The sequence below is a fragment of the Falco naumanni genome, chromosome 9, assembly GCF_017639655.2.
Source record: "Falco naumanni isolate bFalNau1 chromosome 9, bFalNau1.pat, whole genome shotgun sequence".
NCBI lineage: Eukaryota > Metazoa > Chordata > Aves > Falconiformes > Falconidae > Falco > Falco naumanni.
Window position 1 is genome coordinate 44,826,475 of NC_054062.1, and position 22,742 is coordinate 44,849,216.

Here is a 22,742-nt window from a genome sequence, read left to right on the forward strand (position 1 = left end):
TTTTCCATAGGCTCCTTGTCACACTCTGAATGTAGCAGTCCCAGCTTGATAACTCCTCCACAGTCACCTCTCAACTTGGAAACATCTTCCTTCGCCAGCAGCCAGTCTCAGAACTCCCTTTCTACGTTACCCAGGATTTCCATTAGCCCCGTGTCTATTGGAGAACGTAGAAAAGATAGGTAAGGTCCCCACGTTACTTGTTTTTGATACAAATGTGTCTGAGGAAACTTTGTACATTTGTTTATTAGGCTGAAGGAATGTGAACATTTAATTTAAATGACAAATACATAGGCGCAGAGGTGCGTCTCGGGTCCTGTTACTTGATGCTTTTATCTTCTTTGCAAAGTATGTAAGAGATCTTTGTGTGGATTTTTTCTTCAGAACTGAAGAGTAGATTCTGGAGTTTAGAAACTTAAGCAATTTCATAAGGATTGATTTTATTTCTTCCATGTTAGATTAATATCCGCACCAAGTAAGAGCATTCTAAATTGGAATACACCCCTTCAGCTGAACTACCTCAGATGCTTGTTTCTGCTAGGCTCGTTCTGTACTCGGGAAAAATAAAATGAAGACCTGGTAGCATCTGATAGCTAAATATCAGGTGCCTTAGTGTTGTAGAATACGTGCTCTAACCACTGTGCCTTGATTCAATTTAGCCAGATAACATGAAAAATTGAGAGCATAACTGGGCCAAAACGTGTGCCCCATATGTACAGATGCAATTTCACTACTGTGACTGATCCCTTTGGCTGTACCTGGACCGCTGCTAGCCATAGCGTTAAGTGTATGTGTAGCTGCTTGCAGAGTTTGAACCTGATTTGACAGTATTCTTAAAAACATGAGCTTTGTGTTTTAACAATTTTCTACGTCTCCTGAAGAAAATTTTCAAGACATGTTGCTTATGGTATCAGTCTTGGACATATGATTTAATTTTGTCATGATCTGGCTAGACTGACCATGTGCAAAAGTTTGCATGAGTTCAGAGCACTGAACAGTTCAGACACAAATCTGAAGCAGGTTTTTATTTACAGTAAGGCAGCTGAGCGCCATTCTGGCAGCGTAAAGGAGCTATAATGTGTTGGAATAGATTCATTGATGTGGACTTGAAGACCCCTTTGTATTGCTTGATTTCTGTAAAAGGACTGACCATAAAAAATGTGATAAAGTAATAAGCATGTTCTGTATTCTAAGTTTTCTGGTAGTAATAAAAAGTTATTCATAAAATGTTATATGAAACTTTTTTCTCATTTGAAGAATTGGTAACTAAGTTATTGTAGTGACTTTAGAACTGATATTGTGTACAAAGGACAGTGTTATTTTGGAAGGGTATGTAAAGAGGTTTTTGTGAATTTTCATTCTTACTTCAGTGTGACTTTTGTACTATGTGTACTCGATTTGTGTTCTCGTGTGAATGTTCCTCTAATGTCACTTGCAAATTCAAAGTCAAAATTTCTTTTCTCTTTCACATGACTAAAGATATGTAATGTGCAACTGAAAAAGCTATGGTTTTGACACCCCTATAACTTTGTATCACTGAGCACGGGATACGTGCTCATATCTCTGGGAAATAACAATTCCTGTTAATGTTGATCAGGCGATCGAAGTGCAGTCAGGTTCCAGCCCCTTTGCTCTTGCTGTGCACGTTTAGACCATAGTCTGAGCTGACTTTCTACAAATAATATCATTTTAAGTTGGTTTTGGGTTTGTTCTTTTTTTAAATTTTAAAAGCAAACCAAAAAATTAACACACAAAAAGAGTTCTTAATTTAGGAAAGTAGCTACTTTAAGTCTATCTTAAAAAAACGTTTCAAGATGCCTATACAGCATTTTAAAAGGTGATTTGGTCTTATAATTGTTTCTCACAAAATACAAGTAAATCTCTTGGCCTTTCCCCAGATAAAAAATATACAGATAAAAAAAAATAAAAATCAATGTTTCTGTTTGTTCTGTTGATTTGAATTGAAATGAAAATTAAAAGTTCTGATCAATTAAGGCTTTTTTCTAATGAGTGTTTAGTGATTCTGGCAGGCAGTCTGAATTTTATAGAAAAGTGTGCTTCACTTGATTTTAATAACACTGCTTATCAAGTAAGACACCTTTTTAATGTTATCATTCTTTTATTATTGTTTCTCTACTACATGCATTGCTAGTTATCTTTGATTTAGTAATTATTAGAGTTCTAAGATACGATCCTGTGCAATTTCTGTGAGTTTGATTCTGTCCTATTCCAATCCAAAACAAACAAACCAAATTTTAAAATGCATGTGGTGGATGGAAAAGCAGAAAGACACAATAAATAAAGTTCAGAAAGATTTAATTCTAGTTTTTAATGAGGTAGTATGCCTGGATAGATTCTGTGATATTAAGAAGTCTCATGGTTTACATGCTCATATTGAGTAAAAAAAATAAAAATGAAAAAAAACTTAATTAATTGCAATTTTGTGGGAGCTAGCACAGTTTAGTTAAGATGTGCTTCATACAGAAAATTTGGGCTTCAGTTTGTTTGCTGGTAGTAAACCTATCTTACCTTCATTACATGGATAGACAAGCTCCGAGGGCATTACCTCGAACAGTGCTGGTGATGGTATAAGGTTACTGGGTTCCAGCGGTGTATTTGTATCAGCAACCAGGTTTTATCTTTTATGCATTAGTAAGCTGGCAAACTATTATGCCTCTGCTGCAGACGGCTACCAAATAGTTACCTTCAAAGACCATGGCAATAAGCATCATTTATGAAACAATGTCCTCTTCCCTGTGCCCCCAGCCTCAAATCCTGCTCTTTCCAAAACTACCTTTCCTCAGCCTGGCGGACTTGAGTAGCAGCGAGTGAAGTCTGGGTAACTCAAACCAGCACAATTAAAATTGTGTCAGCAGCTGGCACAGTTTAGAGAATGTCTATATGATATAATGAAGTGTTAAGAAAGAAAACATGGAAATTAACACTTGTCAAATGTAGTATCATGCTACTAAAATAAAAAATACAGCACACCAGGTACCCAAGTTATTTCATTTAGAATGAGCTCAACCGTTTATATCTGCCTTGGCTGTGTAGACATTATTATGTTTGTAGTTACATCAACCTTTCTAGGAGGCTGTTTGTTTGTACACACCGTGATGGGGCCGGTACAGGTGGTTCCACCCGAACTGTGGCGGGAGGAAAGGGGAAGGTATCAGAGTTTTCTTTGGTGTAAGCCGTTCTCTTGCTATACTTACTAGTGTTTTACTACTGTGTGTCTTTTTCTAAGTGTTCTTTTCTTCTCAAATTTTCTACGTCTTTCAGATATCTGTTCCGTAATAGGTCTTTTCTGAGAATGCCTGTGGCTCCTAGGCCTAGGTTCTCATCACTAAGGAGTTTGAGGTTGGCCTGATATAAGGTTGTCCTTCTTGAGCAGTATTGCGCACTTTGTGCTATTTTACATGTTTGGATAATTGCCCTGAGGAGAATTTGCATGGTAATTGTAATGCTACCATGCAAGCCGCTTTCTTAATGGCTTGAGTTTGCAACTGCTTAATTTTCATTACTAATTTACGTTTCCCTGCATAAAAATATGGAATCTGGTAATTGTGCATTGCTGTCCTTTGGTTTACCACCTTATTATTTACAATGTTTATTTTCACCAGCAATAAAGACTCCCGGCATTTTGATTTGTAACATACCTTTCTAGAATATGGTTTGTAAACGACATATTATATACAGCGGTTTAATTACTTTTATATAATATGTATCTGGAAGCTTCTTTCCTACCAACTTCACCACCATACTATTTATAATTCATATTTACCATAATGTTTCAGAGCTGTCATGTACCTGGTAAACATTTACTTCTGCCACTGTACGTTGCATGGTGTTAGAGGAATGCATTTAAGACAGCTGATAGTAAATTTTTTTTAAAGTAACTGTTTAAACCTATTTTATTACTACAGCTCAGACAGACATAAAGTATTGCATGTAACTTTGACATTGTGATGGTTCAAGTGCAATTTTTTCCAAATCAGTTTTAACTATCTCCTCTAAAAGGCCCTACATGGAAGAGCCACGTCATGTTAAAGTGCAGAAGGGTTCTGAGCCACTAGGGATTTCCATTGTGAGCGGAGAAAATGGTGGAATATTTGTCTCTAAAGTAACAGGTGGGAGCATTGCCCATCAAGCTGGCCTTGAGTATGGTGATCAGTTACTAGAGGTAATTGTTTGCTTACTATTCCTATGGCTTAATGAATCAGTTCATATGACTCCAGCTGTAACTGCCTTCCCCAAAAGAGTATCTTGTGAAAGTTCGTGTGCCGTGAGCTGTAGCAAAGGGTACTCTCCACTGTAATATTCCAGTAACTGGTTATTGTGACTCGTTGTCAAGCTTTATCATAAAATGCTGTCTTTTGATGGTAGATCTGCATTGCATCTTGCATAGATACAATTAAATTTTAAGCTAGCTAGTTACGGTGCTTAAAACAAATATAGCCCCAGCACCGTACTCTGCCTGACAAGGTGAGTGGTTCAGGCAGCTGGCTTGTACCGAGTTCCATGCTGCTGTTGGCGTGCCATAGCCTTGCCTGAGATACTTGGTTTGACAAATACTCACGTAGGCTTTAGATTAGCTACAGTCATGGTTTTGCCTGCAGCGTTAGACAAACGTGTGGAGGAGCATTTTATGAAGTACAGAGCTGCTTTGTAAATGTTAGATCCGATCATGCTTGTGTATGTTAAAGCATCTTCTTTCCCACAGTGTGTGGATGATATTACAACAGACCTGAATGGATCGTGGATCTGAATTTATCTTTAAATCCTGAATTTATTCAGATCAGTGATGTGATCCAATTTGTATTTAACCAGTGGTATGACATCGTAATATAGCTTAGAACAGATATGTCTTTCAACAGTAAAAAGATTTTTAAACTCATGGTCAGGTTACCAAATACTGTAAAACTACAGTGATTCCTTCCAAGCAGTAAACCCCTAGGAATCATTGTATAGCAGCATTTCCATCCTCCTGCTTACCCCAGTGGAAAGAGGTTAGCATATAGACATTAAATTAATTAGGAGACTGAAAGAATGATTTTGCTAGTTTCCATCTGAAAACTTGACATCCTGGTTTGTGCTTTTTTTCCATAGTTTAACGGAATAAATTTGAGAAATGCTACAGAGCAACAGGCTCGACTAATCATTGGACAGCAGTGCGACACCATTACTATTCTGGCTCAGTATAACCCTCATATGTATCAGCTTGGCAATCATTCACGGTCAAGGTAAGGCAGGCCAGACTTTGAGAAAACTGCTCTCTGGTCCATGGAGTTATCTGGCTAATTGATGATACCTGTACAGGGGATGTTTGCAGACATCAGTGCATTTTTGCTGATGAGAAGTGTGATTGCTTAGACAAGTAATGTGCAAATACGTCCCTGTCAAAAAGAAAAGAAAAATGCTTGATGCACCTGCTATATTTTCTGGTTTTATTTGGGCATAACCCTTACATACATTAAACTAAAACCAAAGCTGACTTCTTCCTAGGATTATGGGTGTCTAGTATGTCAGATGGATTTTAAAATTTTAATAATTGGAGTTTCCAGAAACTAATCAGAGAATGTGTATGACCTAGTGAAATTATCCATCCTATTTTGATACATGGTCATGCTTCGAGACTGAGCTTTATTTTTTTCTTAGACTTACGGTAAACATAAGTTATTTGGCATGCTGGTTTGGGTTTGGTTTTTTTTTTTTTGTTTCTTGTTGGGTTTTTTTTTTTCTAATTTGATTTATGGCCAAATCAAAAACTTTGTCTGCATGGAAAATGTTTGGCATTGGTGAAACACTAACCCACCAGTCTTCTGTTCTTTTTTTCTCTCTCTTAGTTCTCGCCTAGAACCTGTGAGTAATCATTCCACCCCTCAAGGCAGTGGAGCTGCAACCCCTGACAATCATTCCATAATTGATACTGTGAGTGAACAGGATGAAGGAACAATGACACCCCCATCCAAACAAACCACACCAACCACAAGTCCCCGGAATTCCTTAAGGTAGAGAGTAAAATTTTTGCCCAAACAACAAAAAAAAATTGGTTAGGATGGATGTGAAGGGTATTAAAATACAAAGTGTACTTCTGTGAATGTGATGTCTGGGTGAAATAAGTCAGCAGACAAGTTAAGTGCACCCCAGGGTAAAAGAACATTTTTTCAGGCTGATTTTGAAAGGGTTTGCAAGGAGTGGAGAAAGTTTTCTACAAGATTGGTTTACTTAAGAAGGTCTGCAAGGAACACTGTATTTGTCTCATAAGACTGTATCTGTAGGTGATCTACTTTCAATAATAATTCGGTAAACATATATTCTTCAGTTGGCTAGCTGACTGTATGTAATGCAAGTTTTTAAACTGAAGTACACGTGTTCTTTATCCCTGTCAAAAGGGGCCCTGTGGACACAAACAAAAGGACGCCTGAACCTAGAAGTGTTGTTGTTAAAAAATCCCAAGTTGATCTTGGGATCCAGATATGTGGTGGGAACCTGTATGGAATATTTGTCTCAGACGTAGATGATGATAGCCCAGCAAAAGGACCTGATGGACTAGTCTTGGGTGACATGATACTTGAGGTAAGCTATTAAAAAAAGCCTGCAGCATACTGACAACATTTTTAGGGCGGTATAAAGAGGGAGTTGTACAAAGAATCATGCTGTCTTGCAATGGGAGATGTTCTGTGCATCTTGAGTTCCTGCTACAAAAGCTGGGTAAGGATGGTGAGAATGCATAACCTTCATTCTGGCGGTGGCACACGAAGAGCTGGATGATGTGGACCTGGAGAACTACCACTGCTGAAGGCACTAGTTGCCCACGGGTTTGAAGGACTAATGTATGCCCACTGGGAATTCTGAATGCTGGCTCTCTTCCTCTAAGAAGGAAGCGTTGAATCCAATTGCTGTACATAGGAGAAAGGCAAGGATATGGAAGATGTTGCAAAACAGAGAACCACATTGATGATATCGCTGTGAAATTCTAATGAGAGTTTAGGGAAAGCCATGCAATATGTCTTTGAGTCTGCTTTCTGTATCTAAAATGAGAATATTTATCTACTTGGCAGGACTGTTAAGGTGATAAACACATATGTGCTTATGGGCTTTTCAGATAAAACTGAGCATTGAGACTGTCTGGGCACTGAGACTCTCCCATTGCGCTTCTAGTGTCCAGATGGAGATTTTGCTTTGTAATTGTTTTTCTGACTTCCCTCAGACCACTTGCTTTCCCTAAAACTACCAAGTTCTTCCCAGTGTAGATTTTGATTCTCAGCTTAAGCTTTGAAAACTATTTAAAGAAGTGCAGACTCCTCTCTGATGGTGCATGTCTGCTGTGTTCACTTGGGTATTTTTTTTTCCACCCCTGTGTCTCAAATCTCTTGCTAGACATCTTTAGGTGCAAACTGTATTAGAGTTAAGTGGTAAGATTTACTTCTGTATAGAGCCCACCAGTGGCAAGAAGGAACTCATTTTGCATGTTTTCAAGCTCACCTAATTCTGTTGCCTGTTAAGGTACAATTTCACACCTAAGGGTTTCTGCGGTTTGTGTTTTGCAGTATGGGTCCATTGATATGCGAAACAAAACAGCTGAGGAAGCTTATCTTGAAATGTTGAAGCCTGGAGAAAACATCAAAATAAGGACTCAATACAGAATAGAAGAGTTTAATAAGATAAAAGAGCTTCCTGGAGATGGATTCTATATCAGGTATTTGGGCGTGACTGGTAATGGCAGCATAAGGCTGTTAGGATGATATGCAGAGCATCTTGAGAGAGATAGTACATCAGGTTTACCACCCTTTTTTGAATTCAGAGTTTATTCATTTATCCCAACTAATCTCTGACAGTGAGTACGCTATCTGTGGCCTCTGAAGTCTGCATGTTTCACTGTAAACTTGTGTGCTCTTCAGATGTAGAGTGTGCCACTGATCTGTGAACTGATTTTCAAAATAAGTATGCGTGTTCTTCCCTTGAGTTGATGGAGATCATTGCAGAGCCTATTTATGTTTTCCTTTCCAGAGCACTTTATGACCGTCTGGCAGAGGTGGAACAGGATTTAAGCTTTAAGAAGGATGACATTTTATATGTTGATGACACTCTGCCACAGGGAAACTTTGGTTGCTGGATGGCTTGGCAGCTAGATGAGAATGCTCAGAAGCTGGAGAGAGGACAAATTCCAAGTAAATATATGTGAGTGACCTCAGCTACAGTATTTATCTTCTAGTCTTTAAAAAGTCTGACTAGTGAGATGTGGTATAAAAGACTTGTTTGCTTCTTTTCTTTCTGAGAGATTCTTAAACATGTAATTTTAGGGCTGATGTATTTCAATAACGTAGAATTAAATATATTGCTCTATCAAGTTGTTTTTAATGCTACTAAAATGGTAAACTAGAAATAGAAATGATACATAGACCAGTGTAGTGATAGGTAAAAGAAAAACAAAAGTGAGAATAAACCAAAAATATCCTTGAATCCAAGGTTAACACAGTCGTTCTTGGGAAGCATTGGTGGTTTTAACTATCTGCGGACAGCAGTGTTATCATAAGCCGGTGCATCCGCCACAATCTCGTAACATTGGTAGAACAGTTAAGAGGAGATTGCAGGAACTACAATTTTTACATGGTTACTGAAATAGTGTTATTTATCACTCAGTGATTAAAATATTTTTTTTCATTTTAAGATTACTGGGTTTGCGGTTTCCTTTTCTTCCAACAGTCTTCTCTCCATGTTGTAACTCACATTTTGTTCTGACGGTGGGACAACGGTGCTGTGTGGAATGTGTGGAAGTAGAACATGTACATGCAGACCCAGGCACGAAATTGATAGGCTTGTTACTGGAAGATGAATTGTAAAATTGTTTTTTGCTATTTATTTTACTGAAAAAAAAAATAGTAAAACACATTTTACTGTGTTATGTGGGCAAAATATTTATCCTCATATAAAATAAAGCTGTGTAAAATAAACCTGTAATTTTGGATTACTAATAAGTTATTTGTAAGGATAAGCATAACATGCAGCTTTTTAGAAGGAACGGGGTCTTCACTTTTGTGCGAGGCTGAATTGACTGGCCAGTAGGTGCTTCTGCCTTGGAGAATTTTGCCCTGCCTGCCAGCGTGGTCACCCTCTGTGCCATACTGCTATCAGTAGGATAAGAATCCTGAGGAAATTATGGCAGTGTGAGTTTTTCAGATGCTTATGTTTTTATTTATGTTAATGTTTGTTTCTGATGAATTTTTTGTGTTGAAGGAACTCAGATTAAGGCTTGCGACCATAGTTTCCAGCATGTTCCAGGAGCAGTGGTGATACTGTTTGCAGAAAAAAATGCAAAAAGATGAGTTTAAATACCAACCATTTAGTCTGTTTCATTATAGGATGGATCAGGAATTCTACAGGAGACACAGCGTGTCTGAGGCGAAGGATGAAAGCAGCTCATCTAAGACATTGTCAGCGGCAGCACGAAGGTCGTTCTTCAGAAGAAAGCATAAACACAAGCGAAGTGGTTCCAAAGATGGAAAGGATTTACTGGCTCTTGATACAATCAGTACAGACTCAATTCCTTTCTTGGATGGCAAGTACTTTTGTTATACTTGCAAGGGGGTTTCCTTCCCTTCTTTTTCATTTTTGAACAGCTGTATCATGACATAGAGCGATGTTCTTTTCTGGTTGGTCTGAATACCAATGGTCATCATATGTCCCATCATGTATATTAGGTTTAATAACAACTTTTTTTTTGTATTAAATAACAAGCTGGAGTATTCCAAATTAGGTTTTTGTGGGTAGTTTATTCCTAGATCTGTTGGTATTAATGTTTTATTTGCAGAGGGAGGTTGCTTTTTGGTGCATGGTTTTGATCTTTCTTTCAACTATTTCATTTCTGTCCTGGCTGCTTAGTCTAGACAGAAATCCTGGGCACCACTCAACAATCTCCACTTCTATTTCTTCCCTCCTCTACAAAAATCTTGTTGGTTACAATGCTTACTTCATTGGAAGAGCCTTACAAACCAAACCAGAGAAATGCAGTATTGTATCTTGTTTACACTTCTAGGAAAATATAGGAATGATTGCTTTTAAAGTTTGGATGAGCGTTGGGGGAAGAAGCACCAGGTTAAATTAGAAAAATGTTTATTTTAAGCTGGCAAGTTGAGAAAATGACAATAATGGCTAGTGAGCATTTTCTGTACTTGTCAAGGCCCTTACCCCTTGCAAGGGACTTGTTTTTATAATTACCATTAGGTTGCTTCTGCGTCCCTGAGGAATGCCGCGAGGAAAATTTATACTTTTATAAGTAAATCTTCTCTGTGTGTAGATTCTGCAAGTCTGGCGTATCAGCGTGTACAGAAAGTGGACTGTACGTCTCCTAGGCCTGTCCTTATTCTAGGACCTTTACTTGATGCTGTGAAAGACATGTTGGTCAAAGAATCCCCTGGAAAATTTTGCAGATGTCCTCTTGGTAAGTATGCAAATATAACCAATGTATCGTTGCTCAGAATGTGTGATAGTAACATCAATAGAAGTGAACTAAATGGTAGTACAAACATGGAAAAAAACCCAAGAATCTGAATTGGCAGGCAGTTTCATTAGCTTTGTTCTGTGCCTAAGTAATAGCAATTAAAGTCGATCTCTTGTTGTTCAATGAAAACAGAGGTTATGAAGGCTTCCCAACAAGCCATTGAACGCGGTGTGAAGGATTGTCTGTTTATCGATTATAAACGGAGGAGTGGGCATTTTGATGTGACAACCGTAGCTTCCATAAAAGAGATAACAGAAAAGGTGAGTCAATTTTAATCAGTAGTTCTTTGTCCAATTTGTGGTATATGGTCATACTGTGTTGTGGGGTGGAAATTGTGTTAGCATTGTCCTGTAAGACATTCAGAGAATTGTTCCCCAGGCTGCTGAGTAAAAATAAGTTACCTCACTTTGGCATGTAACTCTTCAAAGATTATTTTATCCAAGCTTACCTTTGTAGAAAGTAGGGATGTCCGTTTTCTTTTACAGTGTTAGTAAATAGAGTTAGAAATTATTTTCATAGACTCCATAGATTCCACCCCATACGCCCCAAAAGAGGATTTAATTTTTTTAAAAACTGTTGCCTTTAATGCAGTCATATAGAACATAAACAGCGTCCTGGAGACAGATGTTAACTAAAATCTGAACATTGCTTATAGTTTTCTGTCAAACCACACAGAAAATCTTACTACTTTAACGCTTGTGTTTGCTTGTGGCTTCTGAAAGAGAAAACAAATAGAAATGTTTAAATTTAGAAAAATTGTATTGCATATATTTCAATCTGAGTTTTCATTTCATGACTCCTTCAAATACTTTTATTTCTATCAGTGCATGCTTTTGATACTATGAATGGAAATTCTTGCAGTTTTTCATCTTCTGTCTTTGGTTATAAATCTTTTGGATACAAATTGCTCAGTAGCCCCAAAATGCTAAATGTGTAGCAAAATTCTGTTGGGTTGCTATGATTTAAGTAAGGGAAGAACTGGGGGGTTTGCATGTGTGCTTGTGCTTTTTAACTGAATGAGTGTTTTGCATTTACATTTGATCTTAGGATTGTCATTGTCTGCTTGACATCGCTCCTCATGCCATCGAACGGCTCCACAGTGTTCATATCTACCCTATTGTAATTTTTATTCGCTACAAAAATGCTAAACAAATCAAGTAAGTCTGTGAGGGGTATAGTTCAGGGATGTTTATTTTAGCTTAAAACAAACTTGTTATCTTTGTTGTTTCTTTCATCCTAGTCATCTTAAATCTCTTTAAAATGTGGAAATCAATCCTCATAAAAACTGATGTGAGGTATATGGTCGGAACTTCATTTTGGTTGCATGATAATTCAGTGAATCTTTCAAAGAAATCAAACAATGTAGACGGAACAGAATGTACTCCTGGAGGCACTCCCATCTTTCCTGCTCACCCTTGTATTAAACCATCAGACAGATAAGGGCAAGATCCATTGAGGATTAAGTGGGGGTGACAAAGAGCTGTTCCTCATCTTCCCAGTGGGACCAAGCGTGTGGATGCAGTGCCAACTGATCCGTAACCTCAGCTTTCCCACCTTCCTTCTCCGGCGATAACAGCAAGGGGCGTCCCCTTTTGCCATGGAGTGTACATGCTGTGGTCTTCCCAGGCCACGCTCTTCCGTAAATGGGAATTTCCTGCTCAGGTACAGCCAGGAACAGACCACAGCAGTTACAAACCCCGGTCCCTCCCCTGATGTTTGAGCAGGCCTTCACACATTTCCATAGATTGGTTTGGCAAGAACTGACAGAATCTCCCAACATAAGTATTACAAAAGAGTTTTGTTGAGAGATCTTATACTTGTGATATCTTCATTTGGAGAGCTGATGACTTATGTTCTTGATCCATGGGTAAATTTGATGACTATATATGAAATAAAGATGCTAAGTATCACCACTTTGAAGTAGAAGCATGAAAAAAAGCGATATGGTGTATTTCGTTACCGCTGTAGGATCATGCACTTGAATGATAAATGGAATTGTCATGCCTTGAGCCCCTTTGGAAATGGAATGGTGACCGTTACAGCCATTTCCTTTTTTTGGAAAGTGACAGAGAGCGATTGAACTAGACAAGCAACGATTTCTAGCAGTCATCAAAACAACATAAAGTGGCACATTGTCTCTGCCTGCTATGAGCACCAAAGGTTTTTCCAAATAGGCTTTTTGATATAGCACAGGTCCTACTGGCGTTCTCTGAAATGCCATGCAGCAGTGATAGGTTAGTGTAGTAGTGATTATTTTTTTATTTATAAAATAAAATTGTGCTTTTTTTCTCACTGCTATAAGAAACTATGTTTATATTGTTTCAGTACCTATCTAATATGACTTCAGTAGTTGATTGTAAATTCTGCTTCCTTTTAAAACAAATCCCCTACTGGGGACCCCAAGTCAGATATAGAGGGGAGTGTTACAAGCCTTGATTGGAATTCAAATATTTTTTATTTTTAATTTGTATTTATCTATATTTTTTCTTACTTTATTTCCAACAGCTTGTATAATAGAAAAACAAAAATGTGTCATGAAGTATAAGATGACATAAGAATATATTCTGTTTGCTTGATGCTTCAGGCCCTTAAGGAGTGGTGCTTGAGCCCAGCTTTGTGTAGGGAGTAGTGGTGTGTACTGTGAGATGATCCAATTCACATGTACTGGAAAAAATTTCATTCTTTCTCTCTCAACTCCCTCCCAGACTCTAAGAAATTAAAGGAACACCATCTTGGTCTGATAGCAGATAAATTTGTTAGCACTGCCGTGATCCTGGCGACTATGCTGGTACTGCTGAAACACAGTAGATGGCACTCCATGCACAGGGTTGTGCCTGCAAATTAGTTAGCTTTTCACATTCACCCAACTGGAGGTAATCATTTCAAGACCATTTAAAAAAAAAATTACTCTTATACAAGGTTTTTCTTTTTTCTTCCTTTTTTTTGCAGAGAGCAAAAAGACCCAATCTTCCTGAGGGACAAAGTTACGCAAAAACATTCCAAAGAACAGTTTGAGACAGCTCAAAAAATAGAACAAGAGTATAGCAAGTACTTTACAGGTTAGTATTTAATCAACATTTCCCTAGGAACGCAGTGATGATCTAATCCATTTACTGTGTAATTCAAAAGATCTTGTGTTCCTTCAAAGAACACTTTTTTTTTTTTTTTTTTTTTTTTTTTTCCATTCTGCCTTCCCTTTTAGCAAACTCATGCTCCGGTGTTCTGGGAGAGGAAATCTCACAACATAAGTACTATCTCTTGCTTTTACATGCTTTTGTTTTAGCGTGTTGTGAACCTTACGACCTAAAGAGTTTCTGAAAATGTTTCTTTACGTGCCAGTAGTACTGGAAGTAGGGTCGAGATAATTTGACACAGTGTTGTCGGTTTTATACCATGTCAGGAATATAAGTTGTTTTGTAATTGTAAAAATTGAAGAAACCAAAAGCAAACAAAGCAACAACAAGAAAACCTTGTAGTGCAAATGAATGAATGATTCATGAGACATACTTTAAATCTTACAAGAAAGGAAAAAAAAGCTGTCAAAGGCTTCTTGAGCATGAGTTGTAATTTGGAATAATTGAATTCAGCTTCAGAGGCCTTTTTAACATCATAAGGTATATTAGAGGAATCTTGTATTGTAATTAATACAGTATTTTTCCCAGAGAAAGAAAACTGTGTTTGAGGACTGTCGCTGCTTATTTCAAAGTATATTTCCATGCGGTTCCATGTACATTCAAAAGAGTGGGGATGAAATTCTAGCCATTTTGATGTGAATGGCAACAAAACTTACAAAGAAAAAAAAAAAAAAAAACCAAAACAAAACCAAAAATATAGCACTGAACTAGCCAATCCCCAGCTTTTCATGCTCTGAGCAATGGGATTCTCACAGAAATATTTTGAGGCATACCTGCCAAGTGCAGGGGAGGGAAGGGGGGGTGTTTGGTATAGCGCTGTCTCAGCCCATCCTGAGAGAAGCTGCAGGTTCTCGAGAAAATCAGTTACCTGGTATGTAATAGCCATACATGTTCTTTTATACGGTACTTACTAAACCCTCTCAGCACTTGATATGTGCATGGCCAGATTGTGTCACCACATGTTATCTCCTGCTCCTTCTGAAGGCATTTGGTGCATTTTAGTTTCACCCTGACACTGCGAGTAGCACTCAGTCCAGAACAGTCCTGTGTGCATCTTGACGCATGCCCTGTGGCCAGGACCTCCTGCTGTCAGTGCCAGCCACAGGGGACCCCAGCTGCCATCAGCATTTCCAGCTGCTGCTAGTCAGAAGGGGGTTGGTGTTCGAGCTGCGCTGACATTTAAGCTTGTTGATATTATGATGCTGTGCATAAAATAAGCCTATAGATAAGCATGTGGGACATGGAGGCTTCCTCGTGGAGCTGTGACACACTCTCTCAGACCTGAGCTCTGTGACTACTTGACGATGTACTTTTTTTGACTAATCACTCTTTCACATTGGCTTTGTTTCCTGTACCAAGTTGTGAGCACGGTGTTTAATCCCAATCGCTTCTTCAGTGCCACCTGTCACCTTTCATAGACCTTGGCTACTGCGCCCTGTATCTGAACTCACCTGACGTTAACGGCCCCATATACTGCAGAGTCAAGCGGTGCTTTACGTGAGCTCAAATTCTCTTTTTTTAATAATGGAAACTGAGCCTTCTAAGACTTTCCATATTTTTCCAGTGTTAGTGGTAGCTGAGGCCAGAGGTTCTGCTGACATATTTTTCAAGTCATGAAGCCTCTTGCTTTTTAAGTCTTAAAGCTAATACGTTTCCTCTCCTGTGTCAGTGTTGGCATTTTTATGACTGTTTTGTTTAGCAAGAGTAGAATGAAAGGTGTTCATTTATCTTCTGAATTGATTTTCAGGCCTTTTGCTCTTTGAGCATATTTGACAACAAGAGTCAGAGTAGCAATGGCCGCTGTTTTATTTAGCTCAATGATCTGTGAGCTGCCTCACAATTTACTTCTAATATTTGTAAATAGTGTCTAGTTGCTACAGCTGTAGTCTCTATGTATATTAATACGTAAATATAAAACTCGTAACACCACATGCTGAACAGAGAAGGTTTATTCCAGCAGGTTCTGACCATCTTTAGACTTAAACTTTGTCACCTGATGCCTCTGAAAATAGTACATGGAGGCCTCGAACACAACAGTTGTCTTAGTTGATTATAGCCATCGGTTCTGCGACTTCCCTGGGCTGTTTCAAGAGCTAGCAGAAGAAACTGCGTATTGAAGGCCTGACCTCTTCGCTCTGTTTATTTTTTCTCGTTTTAATGGAGTCATGCATCTGGCAAATATCGAACTGGGGAGATTAATTCTGATCTGTTGATAAACACTTTGCAGAAAAATGCAAAGACTGCTCTTTTTAATTAGTCATAACTGTTTGTTCCAGTCTCATTCGTGCCTGTGTGTTGGGGGGGGTTCTTTTTCTCCAGGCATTGTCCAGGGAGGAGCCCTTTCAAGCATTTGCACTCAGATTATGACAACTGTCGATCAAGAACAAAACAAAGTCCTGTGGATCCCAGCTGGCCCGCTGTAGATTTACTTTGCTGTGAAACTACTTTGCAGATGTAAATAACCAACTAACTTTCTATCTGACGGACTCTGTCCATTTCTGTCTTTATAAAGATATCCGTAAGTGATTTCTGTTTCATGAAGGGGAATGATAACACTGAACACGCAAGGACCCGATGAAGCACGTGGGAAGAGGTCGGTCACTTCCCCGAGCTTGTCTCTTACGCTGTATGCGTACACGTGGCAGGTGGTCGCGAGAGGTTGCGACCTCTGTGTGCTTGTCTGCAAGTAATGAATTTAACAATGCTGCAAAACCCTGTAGAATGACAAGTTTACAAAAACCTTTTCCAAGTATTTGGTTGTTGTTGTTTACTTGAAAGTCTTTTTGTTTTGTTTTGTTTTTTGAACTCTGTGTCCTTTCACTTAATGAGGTAACTCTCCAAAACGGAGTGAAATGTCTGAACGCGAGCGAACAGTGTGCGCGCAATGTGACTCTTGAGTTAAAATTTTGACCGTTTCTAAGCACATTGTTGACTTGACAACCAGGTACTAACGTGGGATGGAATCGGTACGTCTTGGGAGTAAGCTCAGAAGGAAGTACACTCCTACAGGGCAGACCACTCTTTGTATCCTGTCAATGCTTGTCTGTCAAAGATACTGTTTCTTGGTTTATGCATGAATCTAATATTTAAGCGTTATAATATATCTGAACAATCCAAGCTTAACGTGTGTCGAGAAATAATAATTTTTGGTTGTTGGGCCTGGATTGAGTACTGGTGGGGAAGAGTCGTGAGCCAGGCCTAGCATGCTGTGTTCTGTCACATTTAGATACTGTAAATATGGAAAGCTTACGTCGGTGCAATTTTGCAGGGTAATTCTTAAGCTTTGTACTTCTGTGTGTAGCATTCACATAGAATGTTTTTTATTTAAGAGCAGCCACAGTTTTAGGGCTTTGATTAAAAGCCTTTAGAAAGGTACTAAATTGTTAGTGGTTTCACTGTCAAAAATTAAGTGATCGTTTAGTTTTGGTTGCAATACTTATTTACCTGTTGTACCAAACTCCATTGTATCGGTTCCCTGTTTGTTTTTTGCACTTCTGACTGTGTTCCTAACACAGGTTTTGTACCTGTCTCTTCTGTTTCTTGTGCCATGTTTCTTGGGTACTGTATTTTAATTGTTTTTAAAATATCATTTGAGTAGAACTGCTTTTTGGTCACTGTTCCTAACATTTCGTTATGTAGGGTTTCTAGTTTTACACTACAGGCTGTAGTTTTGCTTCTATTTGCAGCTTTTGTAATTACAAACAAAAAAAAAGAAAAAAAAATAAAGGGATTCTTCTTGCACAGTTCTTCAAAGAAAGATCTGGCCCTAAATTTAAGTTCTGCTTGACAGATGCTATTTTATAGTTCAAAATACTTTATATAGTATTTATCTAGTTATATACTATATAGAGAGAATATTTTGAACTATAATACATATTTTATATATATAGTATTGTATATGGTATTATATCATACTATTATAATACTGTATATATAAAAACATACAAAATAGGAAATGGTATGCATTAATTACTAGTCAAAGTACTTCTCATTGTAAGGGACAGCAGTTGTTTTTTGTTGATCTCATTTTTTGTTTGTTTGTTTTTTAAAGATTGAGGTCAGAGTAGACTCCAGTGGTACAACCGAAACAGGTACTGTTCTGACATGGATTTTCTGTACTAAAATGGAAATGTCACTTTGTATCAAAAAAAAAAAAAAAAAAGTTAAAGAAACTGATTACTAAATAAAGGTCAATTTCTATAACTTGACTTGTGTGTAAAATGTGTGTATAGTTGAGTCCTCATGTAAGGTTTTTATTTTCTGACGAAAATTGGTGCATATAAGCTTCAAGTGCCCACCTTGAGAGGAACAAGGTTTGGGTTTGTTTTTGCCCAGCCTTGCATATGTCAATACCAGAGAAGTTCAACAGAAGTGAGATGTTGGTTTGTGTCAACGTATTTGTAACATTCTGGCCCAGTGGTGGTAAGGATTTCAAGTGCAAATGCAATTGTCTGGATGGAGGCTTTAACTGGAGAATGAGTCTATCGCTGTTATTTTCAAGAGAGTGTCACTGGAAACCAGAGAAGACTTAACAGGCAAAAGTGTGACTCGTTAGCTTAAAGGCACATTGTAGAATTCTGTGCCTCAGTTTTTACATGCGAGACAGACCAGCCTCTTCTCCTCTTCTGTTCATTGAGTTGTCTGAAAGTTTAGGGAAGGTAGTTATTATATGTATTAACTTTTCTGCTTCATCAATTGCTTTATTCCCAGATGCCAAATAGCCAACCTCAGCATGAACCAGATTGGTGGATGGTCAGTCTTCTTGTAATCTGCATACCTGGTAATACCCTTCGGTCATACGACAGTACTTGCATCTTACCCGCTTTTCTTGGGGGGAAAAAAAACCCAAAACCAAGCCACACAACCAAAACCCAAAACAAAAGCCCACACAAACAAAATCCCACCATGGTGCCTTTTTCTGATAGAGGATGAAGACAATGAGAACAGGCAAGTTCTGGCAGGTCAGTAACAGCATACCTTGCATTTCTGCTGATTGCAAAGAAGTAGAATAGAAATCATGCTTAAACACTAGAAAGATTCCTTTTGCTCAGGTCCAAAGTTTCCTGATACACCATTTTGTTTTATAATAGTACATGCTGGAGCTAGATTTGGCCATCATTCCAAAAAGAGTAACTCTGTCCAGGTGTTTAAATAAAGAACATAGTTGTGTGGGTATTTCAAAAATAGTTAAAAAGTAATATAGCCAGAAAACAAAAGTCTGAAAATTTCACCCTCGTGCTTACAAGCCCCCATGCAGCATGTATGGCTGCAGGTAAGGAGTTAGAAATCAGCATCTTTTACCTTTACTTCTCCGTAGCTAGACTGACACGAAATGATACTGCAGCCCATACCTATGACCTGTTGTTAATACACTTGATGAGCATCTACTTGCTTTCAAACCTTTGCATTCTGTTCATGCTGACCTGAACTACAGGGCAAGCGTTTGCCAGATCCAGAATTACGCTCTGACAGCTGCCAGCCTCTCCAGCCTCAGATAAGGGTCCTTTTTCAGTGTCTGATACATTTGGAGACTGTATCGTAATCCCTTTCAGTGACTGCAAGCGTTGCTTTAAGCGGTCTTGGACAACTTTGCTAGATGCATCTCGGATGGATGTATTTGTGGTTGAAGTACAGCCTTGTAATCTCTTCTAGGCTTACGTTTAAGGCTCAGTGTAATTTCTAAGACTCTGTGCCTCTTTCCCAATGGACTGTTCCTTTTAAAATACACAGATGTCGGAAAAATGTGCACTGGCTTGGAAACTGAAGAGGCTGCCCTGAAAAATACATAGACCCAACAAGGCAGACTTTGGTCTTGAGCAACAACATAAAGGTCCCAGACCTACAATAGAAACTGAGCAGGATGAAAAAGGTGCTCGGTCTCTTCCTGTACGTTTTCTGATGGTTACTGTGTTGGTAACTGTGAGGGTCTCATTCAGTTGGTTGCTTTTAAAGACTTCCCCACACATACACCCCCACCCCAGAGTTCTGTGTCATTTGGCTTAGAAAATGTCTTTGTGTTCTTCACTGAAAGAGTACGTTTTTGATGACCCGTTGGGTAGCAAGCCTTTTAATGATTCCATTTGACTTCTTTCTCTCTGAGTGTTCAAAGAGCTGTTTTTGTTAGCACAACCCGAACGATGTGAGCGCAAATCCAAAAACCCAGGGGAATAGGGGATCCTGCTACTCCAGTGTAAACATACTGGCTTAACTTGGGATCATTCAAATTGTTCTGTTTTAACAAACAGTTCCTTACAAGGCTTTGTAAGAATGGTTGTTTATTACATTTTAAAGAATTTTAGATGAAGGTTGTAACTTTATGTCTAAAAGTTGTCTAGATGGATCCTTTTCTTGAAGTAAACTGTGCATGCAAAGCACACTGTGACTAAAATAATTCAAAACTCTTTCGGTACTGCAAGTTACCTTGTAGACCTCCAGTACAGAAAATGTTTTGAATTTTTTCTATATTTATTTTATCTTGTAACTTAGTTAAAACCAGTGAGGAATATTACAGGTATTCTGATTTCAGTAGATGTTATTCAGGTAAGCATCTGTAATTTTCCTCTGCAAAATGCATGTGTTAAAGGTGTGGTGAGGTTTCTTTTTTCTCATGTGTAAAGTATGAAATTCCAGATTTATTGTTTTTTAAAAAATATGAGTCTGTATTTTTAAAAATGCAGGAGGGAAAATGGCAGAGATCTAATCATTGTTTTAGGAAGCATATCACCAAAATCTTTCTACTATATAACCTACTCACTTCATATTATGGTGAGTTATCTGTCATGGCCATGTTCTATTAACAGTATATTATATGCCAAATTTGTGCGTTCACTGGGCTATTTTCTGTCTGTCACAGCGAAGGAAATGACAGCAGCGGCTGAGGAAGCTTTCAGAGATGTGGTATCTTGATTTATGACCCTTTCCTTTGCTCATTCACAGTATAAAGAGAACGTCCCAGAGCTAAAATACTACTGCTAATAGTGAAGTCTTAACTTAATCCTTGTACGTACTGCATATTTAACGATACACTGATTCTTCAAAATTAGAAGCAAGTCTGTCAAAATGTTAAATACTTGCAACAGCTTGAAAAAACATTCTGTCTGTTTCTTGATAAAATTTCATTTATATGTGCAATGGCTTTTTTCTTTTAAAGTTTTTCCAGTGCAAATGTGAAGGACATTTCTTGTGTAATCTTCCCTATGCCCTTCCTCTGAGGCAGAGTAAGATCGACTTTCTAAAGATGGTGACATCTTCAGGGGAAGTGACCCTTTTCCCACAATTTTTGCATCTGGTTTTGCTGCAGTTTCATCTTACTCATTAGTAGTAATGCCAGTCAATTAAAATCATCATCATAATTCATTCATTTGCCAAATCTGCCTGCTCCACAAATGCTTAGCATTTGAGCTTAGCGTTTAGATGCTCAAATCATCTAATTGTTTAGCCTAATTTAAGACAGTATCTGTGGGCCACCTGTGTTGAAGCTAAGGTTTTAGGTTTCGAGCCGGTCTGATGTTTTTGCTACCATAAGCAATGAAGGACTGAAAATACCTTGCTTCATCTAAACATGTGCAAGGGGTCTAAATGTGACTGTAAGTCTTTAAGCTTTGAGATGAAAATAGCTTTTAGTTACAGCATTTTGGGAAGATAATTCCAGCAGAGTCAGCCGAAAGATCCTAAGGTAAGAGATAATAACTTCTCTGCTGCAAAGATATGACTTGAGTGTGCTAGCCATTGCTCGCATCAATATAGTAACGAGTAGGTTTGTGATGCAGAGATGAGTAAGCGCAGTTCCTGAAGAAACCAAACACGTGGAGCTGAATTCCAGGATGGTGATCCAAGGTGCATGCCCCCGGCAACTCTTAAGGTTGGTTCCGTGGTGGCAGATGTGTATCACTTAGATCTGGGGTTGGCTGAACTGTGTGGCCTTGCACATCTTCTGGCTGCAAATGTCTTTCTCACATTCAAATGAATACTCATACTTTCATACCCTGACTTGTAATGTAATAAAAAATATGTGGTTAATAGCTGCAATTACAGTGTGATCTGTTGAGACCCGCTCTGACTGATTTGCAGTTCAATTATTTAGAACTCATTTATCAGGGTGGGTACCACATATTTTGTGCCGGGGTGACTATTTTACAGCTGCAAAATAATTCAAATGAATTCTTAAAATAATTGCATATCCTCCTGTTCCTCCTGGCCTGTCGTGGTGGAGTTTCAAAGATGTGAATCCCAAGAGACGCTTGAATTCCTGCCTGATGCTGCCACTGCTCTGTGGTCCTGCACAGGACGTGGTCGGAGCTGTCTCCTGGCAGTGTGGAGTAAGGATGTGTTGGGCTGCGCTGCCCTCAGTCCGCAGCTGTGCTCCTCCGTAGGACAGGACACTGCAGGGCGCTTCATTCGGCCTTTGCATGAGTTAACCCCAGCGAGATGCTTCCAGTCTTGCCTCCACAGCAGCAGTTCTGTGCCTCCCAGAGCCGAAATGGGGGTTTCAATCTGCAATTACTGCCACATTTTTCCTTGCAGTTGTCCCTCTTCTGCTCTGGAACCGTGCACAGACATCCAGTTTTGGCAAGCACTCCACGAAAATATCCTCAGGATAGGAGCAGGCCTCTAGTTTGTGAGAATTATATTATGGATACATCACAAGCCTTCCCCTTCTTTTTTACTGTTACGTTCAGCTTTGGTTTCCTTTTCATTTCTATTCTTGCTGCCATTAGTAGATAAATCTTCTTTCAAGGTGTGTCTCCCACCCTGTGCAGCCCCGCTGCTTGCCTCATTTCCTTGCTTCATGCTTCACTTGTGTCATCGCTTCTCAACTCCTTGCACATCTAAACTCTCAAAGATATTTTTTTCCATTCCTGATGCAACCTAATCTCTCTCTTCCTCGCCCTGTTACCTAATACCAAAGTATTTTGGGACGTTATGTAAAGTCTGTTTGTTTTATAAAGCATACTATGCAGTTGCGTATTAATTACTGATTTGATTCTGGGTGCTTGTTGTACTCACTGTTGATGATCTCGTGAACAGCAGCGGCTGATCCGCTCCAGCATTCAGCAGCCTGCAATTTTAGATAATGTTTTAGCAAGGATCCCATGTCTGCAGCTTCT

The 22,742-nt window shown here is 38.7% G+C and overlaps 1 protein-coding gene across 3 annotated transcripts in view; it reads left to right on the forward strand.

The window, feature by feature from the left end:
• DLG5 (discs large MAGUK scaffold protein 5) overlaps positions 1–17,811 on the forward strand; it is a 108,709-nt gene extending 90,898 nt beyond the window's left edge. For 2 of the 3 annotated variants that reach the window (XM_040606257.1, XM_040606258.1), the window contains exons 21-33: positions 11–179; positions 4,018–4,180; positions 5,107–5,240; positions 5,844–6,008; positions 6,393–6,576; positions 7,551–7,699; positions 8,011–8,181; positions 9,363–9,559; positions 10,298–10,441; positions 10,634–10,761; positions 11,549–11,658; positions 13,451–13,560; positions 15,955–17,811. In XM_040606257.1, the coding sequence (XP_040462191.1) occupies positions 11–179; positions 4,018–4,180; positions 5,107–5,240; positions 5,844–6,008; positions 6,393–6,576; positions 7,551–7,699; positions 8,011–8,181; positions 9,363–9,559; positions 10,298–10,441; positions 10,634–10,761; positions 11,549–11,658; positions 13,451–13,560; positions 15,955–16,058 (1,928 nt within the window). In that variant the 3' untranslated portion in view covers positions 16,059–17,811. The remainder of the gene's footprint in view (positions 1–10; positions 180–4,017; positions 4,181–5,106; positions 5,241–5,843; positions 6,009–6,392; positions 6,577–7,550; positions 7,700–8,010; positions 8,182–9,362; positions 9,560–10,297; positions 10,442–10,633; positions 10,762–11,548; positions 11,659–13,450; positions 13,561–15,954) is intronic. The other variant, XM_040606259.1, reaches the window with a different exon arrangement.
• Positions 17,812–22,742: the final 4,931 nt, after the last annotated feature.